This window comes from Chaetodon trifascialis, chromosome 8, assembly GCF_039877785.1.
Source record: "Chaetodon trifascialis isolate fChaTrf1 chromosome 8, fChaTrf1.hap1, whole genome shotgun sequence".
Lineage (NCBI taxonomy): Eukaryota > Metazoa > Chordata > Actinopteri > Chaetodontiformes > Chaetodontidae > Chaetodon > Chaetodon trifascialis.
Window position 1 is genome coordinate 21,099,852 of NC_092063.1, and position 13,942 is coordinate 21,113,793.

Consider the following 13,942-nt stretch of genomic DNA (forward strand, 5'->3'; position numbering starts at 1 on the left):
CATGGGCTCGTCCTCTGGCAGTACTCAGGAAGTGCGTTTGAGTATTTTGGGGGAGTGGCTTTGGATGGAGGCATGAAGGGAGGGGATGGGAGTTGTTCAGTTGCATTCTTTCAAAATCTAGTTTACTCTTGCTGGTTTCTCCAACATCACCAAAGCCAGCTTTAATAAAGAGGCCGACTGCCTCTCTTTTCCATCCATGATTTCACCCCATTTGAGTGGTACCCATGCAGAACTGACAACTGCAGTGTTCCTACTGAGGACAAGGAGCGGGACATGGAATCCCAGAGATAATTCTACAATTGATTGCCTAAAATTCTACTTCAGACTTTTGATTTTCAGTCCTGAGAAAAGGGGAACTAAAACATTGGTGGTTCCACAGATGTGTCTAATTACGGAGAATACATAGCAGCTATTATTGTCTACCATCTTAAACAACACCTGGGTACAGCATCGCTGAGCAAATTACAATCATATTATACTATTTCTGACCCCCTTTCAAATTATGGTTATTCATCACTACTCTAAACCATGGCTATGAATCAACACCATAACCCTCTTCACCAGGTCCTCATCAGGAAACCAAGGTGCTGCTCTCACTCCGCCTTCTGCTGTGTTCCTTTGGCAGGCTAAAACACTTTCTGCGCCAAATCTTTTCATTGTTTATCTGCCACTTTTCCACCATCAGATGAAGCACATTACTGCAGGACTCATGTTAATGCCAAGTGAACAGCATGGCCATATATAGCAACTGAGTAACAAATCCACAAACATCAAGAGGAAGAGAAAGTAGAAGAAATTCATATTGGAAGAAGACATTTGCAAAAACTCACCTCCTGAGTCTCTCCGTATAGTGACATTCGTGACAAACTGGGCCATGTCACGAAGAGTGACGCTTTGCTGTGAAGTAAAAGGCCGAATAAGGTTTATACAATATTATTCACAACCACACCAAGAGCTAAACACATAAATTCTAATTACATGAATTATCTCACTAGAGGCTCACCTTACGTGTCTCATAAAGTGAGATACAGACGGACAACATGGAGATAATGAATATACATATGGCGTAAACAATATAATCATCAATCAACCATAGGGTGATGCTGATCAACTGGAAAATGTAGAACGGGTTGAGGACCTAAAGAAGCAGATAAAGAGAGAAAAAACGGATTCAATTTAATAATTCATCCAGATTTTGAATAAAATTTAAACATTCAAAACCATCATTAAAAAAATCCACCTGTGGGAGGACAAAAGACAGACTGGTTCATCTCACCTCCTCAAACAGGAGTTTCACATAAGACTTCACAGGCACATCAATGAGGTTGGGCCCATACACGCGTCTCCTGAAAGAATTCACATCATGAATTACTCTGCAGCACCCTCAGAGGTTTAAACTCGCTTTATTTCTCCATTCATGAATCCTTGCCAACCTCAAGCTCTGCTTCAGGTGACTCAGGCCCTTTTGGAAGCCATACAGGTCCTTGCAGGTCCAGTCCTCATTGAGGACACTACAGACAGAGATGGAAGGTTTCAACATTGTGATTAATCAAAAGGTTATAACAGGAAATAATTGAATTTCTATTCATCAAAAAATTAAAACAGTCTGAGTTTAAATAAAGAGTTGCTCAGTATGCAGTGACTTCTCATAGGCTCCTGGGTTTCCTGTTTCAGTACCTAACATGACAAAAAGCTCCTTTTGTGTCCAGCCAGATGAAGCGCATTCCTTCAAACAGGTAGTAGCGCAACAGAGTTTTCTGAAACACAAAAAAGTCACTTTTAGTCTGGGAAAGAAGATCCCTCTGGACTTTATTCTGCCTAAAAATCTCTAAACGTTGGCTTCTGCCTCACCTCCTCACTGTAAAGCTGAACTGTATCTCTCCATTGTGTTTCCTCCAGCTCTCCCAAAGTCTCCAAACTGAAAGTGACAAACCAAGTCAGCATTTTCCTTTTGTCTTTTTAACAGTTTTGTTGTTGTGTTGAAAGGCTAAATGTGATGCTTCCAGAGGACAGACATAGAGATGCAGCTGACCTGCCCTCCTCCACCTCCTCTGTGAGGACCTCCACCACATGCTGCTGACCAAAACTGTCCTGAAGGAAAGACAACACAAACACATTTGTGATTGCTGGAAAAGAGGCACTTGAACAGCCAAGATAGGGAAACATATAATGCAGCGAAGACAGAATACTGCCAGACACATGGTCCTCTTTTTATTCATGCTGGGTGATCAGAATGTCATGAGACAGAACCAACACATATAAAGTATGAAATCAAGGTATATATAAACTGTGTCCCGAGTTCACCCACACAACCTTTGAAGGTGGATGTTTGCAAACATGGCAACTGTGTACACAAATTCAACGCTCCACCCATAAAGTACATGAGAATCAGACAGTTGGTAGGTGGCTTGAGTAATAAATGCTGAAGTGAGATGAGGTATTTACAACAACCTGATATGGATTTTTAAAGGCCAATGTTTATATTATTTATATTATATTAAGGTTTTGTGCCCATGTCAACCTATCAACAATTCAAGTATACAGTATCAGGCAGAATTCATTTCTTGCCAGTGCAGAAAAGACAGCATTTCAGACATCCACTGACACTAACATTTATGAAAGTCTTTCAAGATTAGAGCAGCACTTTGAATGCAGAAATCATCCACACTTAATTGAACATTAAGTTAGAATACAGACCGGACTGAGAAAGTAACATTTCAAGTGCACGTCTCTTTAAGAACATGAAAGGATAATGTGGGACAAAGTGACACGCAGTCAGTTGCAATTCTTGCTTCAAATCTGAGTAGGAATAGATTCACTTTCTTACTCTTATTAACAGAATGTCTGCCAAAGCCAGAGGGCAGGAGCAGCAGCGGGCGAGGACGCCAAGCCGTGGGCACCAGTGAAACACAATCAGGAGGAGACCCAAGGACAGCACAGCAGCCAGACGACACAGCCACACTCGCCAGCGCACCCACTTATACCCTTGAGCATCCTTGTGGGGCAAAGAAGTCAGAGAGTGAGTTCAGATTCAAACGGAGGCTCATTTCCATAAAACTGGTTAGCTTATCAGCATCCATATTAAATGATACAAAAGCCAGATTGTGATAGTGGCTTGTTCTGCTTTCAACAAGGAAACCTCAACCAAATATTCAAAGTCACTGATTCCTCTGTATGTGTAAATAAAGCAAGGGTATAGGGAACCATGCACATCTCCAAGTTCTATATCTAAAGTTGACAAATGTTAGTTTTCACCACACCAAGCAAGTGAAGCGCATAAGCACTACCACTTCAGCCTGTCCACCTGTCAACACAGACTATTTTCCCCACATTTTCCTCTATATCTAAATCTTTGTTACAAACATTGCTTGTCACACTTGTGTTAGTTGAGCAGAAACACTGAGAGGGTTCTTACCATGAGTGAGTCAGGACCAAGCAGGGGGTCTGGTGGACTGGGTGAGAGGAGTCCGCTCTGCGGCTCCACCACACTACCTACAGATGACAGGTTGAGCTCAATTATCGTGACAATTCCTCTACATTTAAATGAATGGAGCAGCACAAAGCACAGCTTCAAAGTCACTATGAAGAAAACACACCACAAAGCTCTCATCAAGCCCATGTGGCACATGGCAGTTACCTTTTGAGTGGCACGCTTCAATCCCATCTTTTGAATGAGGACATGGTTTGGTCTGTACAATGTGGTCTAAACGTCATGTTATCAGACACCCTGAAACTTCACCACTACATTCATAGTTTAGGTCAGAGTGTTTAAAAAAAAAAAACTGCTTTGGGATGTTCCGTTCAATGAATCCCTCTACAGACTGGAAAAGACAGGGTGGAAAAACAAACAGAGGCAAACTAGGAAAACAAGGGAGATTAAGAGTTTCTGTAAACTGGAATGATGTCACTAAACACACACCTGAGTACGACTTAGACACGTTGAGCTCCTGAAAAAACATTAACTTTTGCCGGCTACGGAGGAGAGTAAAACACCCCATTGAGTATTTTACGTTTGCAATAAACAGGCAGTAAAAACAGAGTATTTCTAATATACAGTAACCGACGGCATGAAAAATACCGCAAAGAGCAGCAAATGGTTTGTTTAACACGATGGTCGCTTCCGCTTCCAAAGATCCCGAAAAGACGAAGCAAAACCAACTTCCTTCACATGAACAGGCTGGAGGAAGAATGTGCTTACCGTCAACCCGTGACCGTCAGTCTAAAACAGGTGTTTTCCCCAAAATGACGAAGATGAAGGCTGAAGAGCGAACGAATGAACGTCAGAGACGCCGCCGGTACATCCAGCCTGCCCTTCTCCTGCGACAGCGCCCCCGTTTTTTTGTTTTTTCTTTACTGTGAGTGGCGCACCTGACGAGCCGACCTGTTCCACTGATACAGGTCTAACCGGCTACACACGCAAATATGGGACACAACCCACGCAGCTATTTCTGGCGACAAATAAATAACCAAACAACATCTCGCCAGTGAAACGAGGAAGGAGAGGACGCTTCATGCGCTCACTGTGGACAAGAGCTTCACGCGCTGAGGAACGGACGGTACACTACGCTACACGTGCAGTGAAAACAAAGATTATCTATCTACGTGTTGTCGTATCATCAATTCGTGGTTGGCTCATAAACACAGCGACAGCAGCAACCTGATAAGAAAGGCAGACATCTTAATGTTGTCGCTTAGTTCACACATCAGTCTTATGAAAGCCATCATCAAAGTCTAAACGATTAGTTCAACATCACGATATCTCTGACGTAATTGTTTCCGCATGATAAGAGATTACGTGTGCTCCTAAAATATGTTCATATGTACTTATTCTTTGTGTGTTATTCCTGTGGCTGGTAACCGACTTGTTGCTCACACACAGCACAAGAAACCAAAGAACAGCGTCATCTGTTTTGTTAATATACTTATGACTGTAATCATGTGGAAGCTTTCGAGGCAAATGCAGCTGTTATTTGGTCAAATCACATGCTCTCTTTGTTCTAACTGGGTCAGTCTCCACCAAAAAAGGATCAGGTCTGCAGTCAAAGCCCACTGGTTTAAGGTGATTCCTCATGGTTTGCTGTGTGTCAGACTCTTTGGAGTGACCTGGTTCAATAAAGCGACACTGTAGCAGCCAGTGTTTCCTTCATGTCTGCAGTGGTATGTCCGTGAAGATTGTCATTCATCTAGGTCACGGTACAAAGCACTTAGAAGTCTGAAGTGGTATTGAATTCCAGCTGGTTTCAAGTAATCCATTCATTCATGTGCTTCACTGAAACAGACTGTCTCAACACACACAGGAATTCCAAGTGCCTGGAAGTCATTTTTAATTACCTTTGTTCTGGCCTTCAATCAACTGTGGCTTGATTCCACGAGACATGGCTGTGTCACATGCTGGCTGCGACATGACCGCTGGAACTGATCCCGGCCACTCTAGGCCAGTGGTGTTCAAACTTTGCATGGCCGAGACACACCAAAGGGCAAGCCAAAATCTCAAAGCACTCCTTTATTCAGATCTGTCCAAAACAGCCTCTATAACACGTTGTAGCTGCTTTAATACGTGTTACAGTGAGGTTCAACTAAACAATCTACCTATAGCCTGTATAAAACAGTGACGACAGGTTTCAGGACATGAACATATTTGCTACGCCTTTTACTATGGGACCATGCCAGACAATCTGCAATACAAAGTGACTGAGCTGCAAAGCAACAACCTACGACTGTGAGCAGTCCCCCCCCCCCCCCAAAATTGACGCATGTAAAGGCTAACGACTGATGGACCCAACCCTGGAAAACCAGCTGCAGCTTGCATCATCATCATCATCATCATCACTACCATCTGACATTTAATGCCTTGTCAAAGAGAAGCACTTCCAGCCATCACAGAGGAAAGTGTGATATATGTGTTCAATAATTTAGTGGCCAGGGGTGCTGCAAAGGGTTGAGGGTCAGCATGCCCCCCCTCCCCCAAAGCAAGCAACTCCTTCCCCCCGTCGCGTATGCACAATAAGCTTCTCAGTTAAAAAAGTTGCTGAAACACGAATGGAAGTTTTGAAATTGGTCTATAATAATTAGGATCTGTGTGGTCAGGGTGGGGTTTATTTGATGAGTGGCTGCAAGATTGCATGTTTAAAAATGCCAGTACTTGACCAGACATAAGAGAGCTATTTTTTGCAGACAAAGTGGAGTGTCAAATCCCTATTTGAGGAGAAACAAGTACATGGGCGCCACTGGAACATGCATGAGCTCAAATAGTAGATATTTTACTGACAAAGACATTCAGAAAACTATCACAACCTGGTGTTACCACAGTCACTGTCAGTAGGCTTTTTTAAGGAGCTTAATGGTTTGAAAAAAGAAAGAAAAATATGTCACTCTCAAAAAAAGCATTAAGGAATATTTTAATATGTCACAGGATACTTGTACTGGGGGGGGGGGTGAAACATGAGGAGAACAGCATTGCAAGTAGCAGGGAAATAACAAGGGTTGGCAAGCATGGGATGCACATTTTACCATTTATTAGAATGACAGAATGCCAGATTGGTTCACCACATGCAGATCAGACGCCAAAACTACCGCTGCAGATTGCCAGCCACTCACGGCCCGTCCTGTCTGAACAACCCAACTGTTCAACATGGGCACCGAAAGGATGCGGAAATGCTTTGCAACGCTACCGCCTCCTGTCTGAACCCAGTGAAGCAACCAGACAATTACACAGGGCAAACTTTCTGCTGTGTAAAGAAAGGGAAATGAGTACGTATAAATAACTAGACAGACACAAGACAGTCATCTGAGCTGAGGCTGCAAAAAAAACAACCTCAAATACCACAGCAATGCTGCTATTACTGCTGTTTTCAGGTACTGCTTTTATTTCATAGTTTTATGTTCACTACATCAGGAGAAGCTATACATTATTCATTCACCAGCTTCATCTCCAGGCCATGTCAAGCCAAGTTTGTTCACTCAACTATTTGGTGGGTCAGCCTGCGAGACACTTTGTAGTAGAAGCAAATCAAGAAGTACCCAATACTGGATTTTTTTTAGGCCAATATCAATATTTTAGAGTTTAAAGCTGCTCTAATCAATATTTCTGCATTAATAATTTGTCACATAACTATGTAAAATGTGAAAGGGGTTGCTCACAGTGACAAACCCAAAGAATTATTAACCGATTAACTTTACAGTTCCCCTCAGCTCTACGCAGCATTTCATTGTCTTTCAGCTGATTGTATTGGTTTTGACAGCACAAAGCTTAAATGTTTTGTCTTACTGCTCTCATCGCAGTCTTTTCCAGAGCTGCTTTTAGCTGCAGCTGTTTTCAATCAAAAACATTTGAAGAACCCACCATACACTACTTGCCCAGTACCAAAAGTCAGACCAGCAACTAGCTGGTGAACATTGTGGTGTATCAGTTATTGAAGGTTTTAACGGGGGACAAAGGAAAAACCTGAATGAAAGAGTGGGGAAACAACATGTGTGGCTCGTATAACAATGCTGAGCACACCCAGTTGATTCTAATTTTAGATGGTAAAGTACTAGTATAATTAGTCATTTTGGCAGTTGCTTTGTTCCAAAGTGACATGCATATGAATTCACACTCTGAAGGGGGGCAGTGTTTTTTTTTTTGTTTTTTTTTTTTGGGGGGGGGGGGGGGGGGGGTTCAGTATCTTGCCCAAGGATACTGGGTGACATGTGGACTGCCGAGGCCAGGGATCAAACCACTGACCTGGACGACAGCTCTACCTCTACCTACCACAGCCGCCACAGAGTAGAAGATGAGACATCCTGGGAGAGTGCATGTGTGGCGTAAATCAAGTGAATGGTACAGGCCTGAATGCTTGACCCCTACAGTGAGGAGACTGTTGCCCCCATTATGCTGTGGGGGCACTTCAAATGCCAACATGAAATTGTTCTGATCACCTTTATCCTATGGTGAAACATTTCTACTCTGAAGGAAGTGGTCTCTTCCAGGATGACAATGCCCACATCTGTAAGGCACAAGAGGTCACTGAATGGTTTGATGAATATGAAAACTATCATATCCTGTAGCCTTTGCAGTCACCAGATCTCAACTCAGTTTGAGACTTTATACATTTTATAGTTAAAAAATAAACTTGACAAATGGAGACCAATTTGCCATTTACAATTTCTTGGTACTTATCCTGCATATACACCATACAGTAAATCTGCAATAAGCTAATTAAGGCTAATTTACTGATTGGGATGAGACACTAGGATTTTTCACATTACACAAACATATTCATTTACTCACATCCCACTTGGCACTAGTGTTTGTTAATGTAGTAGTGACTGTATTAGCACCTGCATTAGCAGAAATGGGGCAAGAGAGAGGTCTGTGGATTATGTATGAATGAATGGTCTAACGGAGCATTGAATGCTCATTAACTGTTGGTTGTCCAATGATGACGGTTAGCTAAAGTATGGTCTCCGCTAAAGTTAAGTCTTTCAACACTAATTCATTGAGTGCAGTGGGATACGAAGCTACTAGTGATTGTTGGGTTCGTTTTACCAAAGAAAGATGAGGCAAATCATTTTGTAGGCGAGCTGACCGCAGATGACAGTTATATCCACCATAAAGTCTGCAGTCAGCTAACATTTGTCTGCATGGAACCGGCAAGACAAGCTAACTTAGCCGCTCATGGCTAGCTTTACTTTACGGTTAGCAAACACGTCTGTGTAGCTGAGCGGTCTTCTTTCGGGAGTGAAGGTTTACTGAAATACATTCAGACACACTCACCTCGCCTGTCCATCGTCTGGTCCCGATAGCGGCTTCCACATTACTTTCTTTCACACCATCGTCACCTCAACGACAGGCTGTTTTCTATCCACACATATGTGATGTTCTGTCAAAACATTAGCATTGCGCTACAAACTGTAGTTCGCTACGGGAAGTCACGTTGTCCAAAATAGTTACAGGCGTGCCCACGTGCGGAAGGACCGGCATAATAATACCACAGTGGCGTGGTTTACTGTGGAAACTCACGTGTGACATGCATCTGGCCAGCTGCTCCACGGAGCAGGTCATTTTCTCTATAGAATATGATATTTCGTAATTAGTTTTCGTCCCGACAAAGTTTTGAAATCCCTGTGTCAGTTTGATACAAAATATTAAATATAGCCTTTCTTGGTCAGACTTTTAGCTGTGGTACACAGGTTTCTCTTATTCCTTAAGACCAATTGATGAAACCCGCTTTGTTATTGTTGATCATGTTCAAGAAATGCAGAAAACCGGGAAGAATCATTTAATACAATGTAATATACTTTCAACCAAGGCCCATTAACACATCCACTTGTCTGTAAATCCAATAGACAAATGATGAAAATTTTTGACTTTTCAAAGCACGAAAAGCACAAGTGTAAATAATAACATTAACAACTGCTGTGATCCATTTAGCTGCTTCAGTTCAGGTTGCTGGTACTGTGCATGCTGGCTCACTGTCATGCCTAAGTGGTACACTTGAATGCAACAAGGCCATTGTTAGTGTGAGCGACACCTGTGTTTCTCTTAATATGACGTCAAGCTATCTGCAGTGAAAAAAGCCTTTTGTGCATGCTCACATACACCATCTGTGTAGGCTTTGACTGGATCTTGTGCTAATTATAGCAACATATGTGAGTTTACAACCATAATATTAGAGAGAGATATGTTGTTTTCATGAGATATGTCTTTGGATAATCAAATGAGATTCAATGGTTTCTTGTTTCAACATGAAAGCATCTTGTTACAGTGAACCATTACCATTTATTTTTGTACTGAGCCTTTTTGGCTATTAAGAATGACTTATTAGATATTTCAATACTGTTTTATGCAAAGGCAATCCACAAAAGGGCAATTCATTCTTTCCTAATCCATAAACATTAACATATTTAAAATCCACAATGAGCCCAGCACATCTTTAATGAACATATATTTAAATATTTACAGCCTAGATATAATTTCATGAGATTTTTCCAAAGAGTAAATAAACAAACATGAGAAATGTGGTCCAAAATGTTGCATCACTCAAAATATTATGCTTAATGGTTCTTTCTGGCATCATTTTCTCATGCTTTCCTGTCATCTGCTCCCGTATACTGTACAATCGCACTCACACATATCCACACATTCACATCTCACACACTCATGAAAATCCTAAAAGATGTTGGTTCATGCAAAAGTTCCTGGTCGGCTCTTTTCTTCCTCTTAACTTAGTTTGAGGTATAATTAGTGGATCTTGAGTCAGCTGGATTTTTCAGATATTCATGAAGCTGCCGCTCTCTTCTCTTTGTAAGTTGCCATCATTTTCTTGATCTCTGCGATGGCCTTTCCTGGGTTGAGTCCCTGTGGAGACGCGTGTCAAGCAGACAGTGAGACACTAAAACTCGTTTAACTCTGTGAGAGAGCGTGTGTGAATGTTTACTTGCAGGTACCTTGGGGCAGGTCTTAGTACAGTTCATGATGGTGTGGCAGCGGTAGAGAGAGAAGGGGTCCTGAAGTTTAGACAGACGTTCCTCAGTGAATTCATCACGGGAGTCGATCATCCACCGGTATGCCTGTGGGATAATAACACAGTTGTCATCTGTTGCTGGCTCCATGTATTCATTTTAATATTGGGTCTTGGGATATCAGTGTTGCTATACTGGTTAAAACTTCGATGCAGAGTGAAATATCTTGACAGCAATTGAATGGACAGCCATGAAATTTGGACAGACGCTCCTTCCCTTCGGAGGCTCTAGCACCACTGCCAGCTCAGATTTCCCACATGTCTAACACTTCAGTTCACATGATTCCTCTTACACTCATGACTGCATCTGCATCATGAGTTTTAGAGATATCGTGTCATGAACTGACATCACATCTCACGACACCCTAAAGTAAAGTCTCACATAGAAAGTGCTGAATTTAACCAACATCTGCATGGTAACATCCAGCAGTCGATCTAAATGCACCAACTCTTAACGTCAGCACAGGTGGTGATTGTCAGTACAGCTGAGGGTGATTAAGTACGTGTACCTGCGTGTAACTGGAGGATATTCTGATTACATATTAACAACATGGCCTTTGCTCTGGCACTACCCTCAGAGTAAATGTCATACTATTTGCCTCACTAGTGGTAAGGATCTACCAGAACCTACTTTCCATTTTTCCTCTGCCCAATGATTTTGAGTGAAATGATGCTCATTGATGCATCAGTGGGCCTCTGGACTATAATTCTTATTACTATATTTAATATTTGAATCACTGGGACATGCATCTCATAACTACATATGATTACAGTATATGTTCTCAAAGTGTCTTTACCCACCTGCATAAGGACAGCAGGTCCCAGGTATTTGTCTCCGTTCCACCAGTAGCTGGGACAGCTGGTGCTGCAGCAAGCGCAGAGGATGCACTCATACAGGCCGTCCTGTTGGAGTAAGAAGAACAGCTTATTCTGACAGTCTCTGTGCTCCTCTGCAACCCCACAGGAAAATCACAGACAGGTTAGCTGACCACTTCGATTGATAAAATGATCATTGTGGCCACGATATGAAGGCCTCCAATATGGCTGCCAGAGGATATGTTACATAATTTGTGGGATTTCACACTTTTTTACGGGAAGAAGTTTTTTTGTTGTTGTTGTTGTTGTTTTCTTACCAGTTTTTGTCTGTCCTCCACCGACTGGAAATATTGTTCCTTCCCTTCTTGAGTGTCATCCTTCTTTTTCAGGTAAGGCTCAATGGATTTGTACTGTGCATAGAAGTTGCTCATATCCTGGTGTAAATCATATGAGAGAGAACTCATAACAGACACTCAAACCACCAGTAAATGGACCATAAAATGCTATTTTCATGAACATCTGCAGTAGCACTTTCAAATATGGCCATGGAAATAAACTGCCTAGACTTGTGGTACTTACAGGCACCAGATCTTTGACCACATACATGTGTGGGAGCGGGTAGATTTTGGTCGGTTTGCTTGTGTTGGAGTCAATTTTGTTCAGACATGCCAGTGTGTTGCCTCCATTTATGTTCATGGCACATGAGCCACAGATACCTGAAGAAATACACACATTATAAAAAGGTTCACTTCAGCAGACCTGCTTGTAGATTTCATTTATTTTGATTTTTATAGATTGTGCAAGTTGCCTGTTTGATCCTTACCCTCACGACAGGAGCGTCTGAATGTGAGTGTGGGGTCAATCTCATTCTTGATCTTAATGAGGGCATCCAGAACCATTGGACCACAGCTATCAACAGGAACATGGCAGCAGATTATGACATTGATAATATTCATGACAGAAGTAAAATACAGCTCAACATGTTTCTCTTCATGGACCTGGTCATGACTTACGTGTTGAGATCAATTTCATATGTCTGCATTCGTGGTTTGTCTCCGGTGGTGTCAGGGTCCCAGCGATAAATCTGGAATTTCTTGATCCTGGGTTCAGGAGCTGGGGCAGCAGCAGTTTGAGCATACCGCACCGTCTGTGTCACAGTAATAAACAAGAGAGGAGGCATATATGAATCACATAGATGTATGGAATGAACATTCTACAATAGGTATAATTTATGATGTATGATCTATAAATAAAAGCAAAAAAAGGAACACATCGTAATGTAACCTCACTGGTTACATGAAGCAAGGCAAAAATAGGAGGCACTTGGTAATTCTATCCTGTACCACCAGATGACCACACTAGTCTTAACACAACAACAATAATGACATTTTGTTTGTACTGCACTAATCTAAATGAGTTAGTACTTAAAAGTAGAATTAAGTAATCTAACATAAGGAAATCAAAGCTAACATAAATTCAAAACAACAAAAACATTAAAATCATCCAATACAGCCAAAAAACATATTGTGAGTATTACAAAACATAATATTGATATTGTGAAATGTAAATGACACATATAGACACTTTGAGACGCACTTTCAGGCTACAAATGAATGTGATTATATTGTATGTATGTCTCCCCCTAGTGGTAGACTGCGTGAAATGACATGAACGTGTTACATCACCGTACTGTCACTGGTTACCTAACTGACTCTCAAAGGACAATGAAAAATGAACTAAAGCACTATAACTGAAATAGTTATTTATAGTTGTGATAAGCAAACATTTGTTTGAGTACGGTGACTGCTAAGTCAAACTTTCAGACTTGTAAGTAAGTTTGATATGAGGGAGGAGTTGCACAACAGCTCAGCTCATTCACAATGGACATGTTTACTAAGCATTTATAATAATGTGCTAATGATAAAACATGTACTGTTTTGCTTGATATACATTTCTGCTCATGCCATTAACACTTTAGTATGAAGCAGATAGTTCTGGCATAGGCTTCTTCTATGTACTGTCAAATTTACACACACCTAGCCTGCTAACAGAGTGTGTTATTACTGGTCTTTGAATGAGGAAACTAGCAGAACGCGCTTTAAGCTGTACTTTCTAGAGTACACAAATTGTACTACACTATAAATGAAATCAAACACCCAAATGTAATCATGCACCTTTCTTAAAGTAGCCCATGAGGCATGACTGGTCTGATACTATACTAAACTGTTTTGTACTTACCACCATGATGCCAGAATTTCTAACAGCCAAAGCATTTCGACTCAAGACAGCACAAACCGCCGACATCTTTGAGACTGAATATGTTGAGAGTAACTACACAACAGGACAAGCAGGACAGCTCACTTGGTCTCAGTCACCCTGTACGTACGAGGACGCTCCGCCATCTATATGCAATCACGTAGGCACGCATTGTACGTCATAGTTGTTGCCTCCAGGTACTCCCGCTCAGCTCGTTCAGCCGGGCGCCAAACAACAAACTGACAAACACATTTTTTGTGCTGCAGCTGAGGACGAATGAGAGAAAAAAACATAACCATTAGGTGTGAATATGGAATCAGAAATGGTGCCATGTTAAAACGAGTGCTTTCGTTAAGTGGGTCGTATGT

General features: G+C 41.7%; 2 protein-coding genes across 4 annotated transcripts in view; both read right to left on the bottom strand.

Moving 5' to 3' along the window:
• atp13a2 (ATPase cation transporting 13A2) overlaps positions 1–8,898 on the bottom strand; it is a 29,649-nt gene extending 20,751 nt beyond the window's left edge. Inside the window, exons 1-10 of one of the 3 annotated variants that reach the window (XM_070967747.1) lie at positions 8,756–8,865; positions 3,416–3,488; positions 2,828–2,995; positions 2,033–2,091; positions 1,852–1,918; positions 1,678–1,757; positions 1,434–1,511; positions 1,277–1,346; positions 1,004–1,138; positions 831–897 (exon numbers count right to left, since the gene is read on the bottom strand). In XM_070967747.1, the coding sequence (XP_070823848.1) occupies positions 831–897; positions 1,004–1,138; positions 1,277–1,346; positions 1,434–1,511; positions 1,678–1,757; positions 1,852–1,918; positions 2,033–2,091; positions 2,828–2,995; positions 3,416–3,488; positions 8,756–8,796 (838 nt within the window). In that variant the 5' untranslated portion in view covers positions 8,797–8,865. Of the gene's footprint in view, positions 1–830; positions 898–1,003; positions 1,139–1,276; positions 1,347–1,433; positions 1,512–1,677; positions 1,758–1,851; positions 1,919–2,032; positions 2,092–2,827; positions 2,996–3,415; positions 3,493–4,198; positions 4,309–8,755 lie in introns of those variants that run through there. The other 2 variants (XM_070967749.1, XM_070967748.1) reach the window with 2 other exon arrangements.
• A 1,000-nt stretch (positions 8,899–9,898) lies between these two features.
• LOC139334684 (succinate dehydrogenase [ubiquinone] iron-sulfur subunit, mitochondrial) lies at positions 9,899–13,836 on the bottom strand. The gene is made up of 8 exons (XM_070967752.1): positions 13,557–13,836; positions 12,332–12,465; positions 12,142–12,227; positions 11,898–12,034; positions 11,636–11,752; positions 11,304–11,405; positions 10,429–10,551; positions 9,899–10,339 (listed from the first exon to the last, which is right to left on the bottom strand). Exons 1-8 carry the CDS (start codon positions 13,620–13,622, stop codon positions 10,259–10,261), a joined length of 846 nt encoding a protein of 281 aa, XP_070823853.1. The 5' UTR covers positions 13,623–13,836; the 3' UTR covers positions 9,899–10,258.
• Between the last annotated feature and the right edge of the window lie 106 nt (positions 13,837–13,942).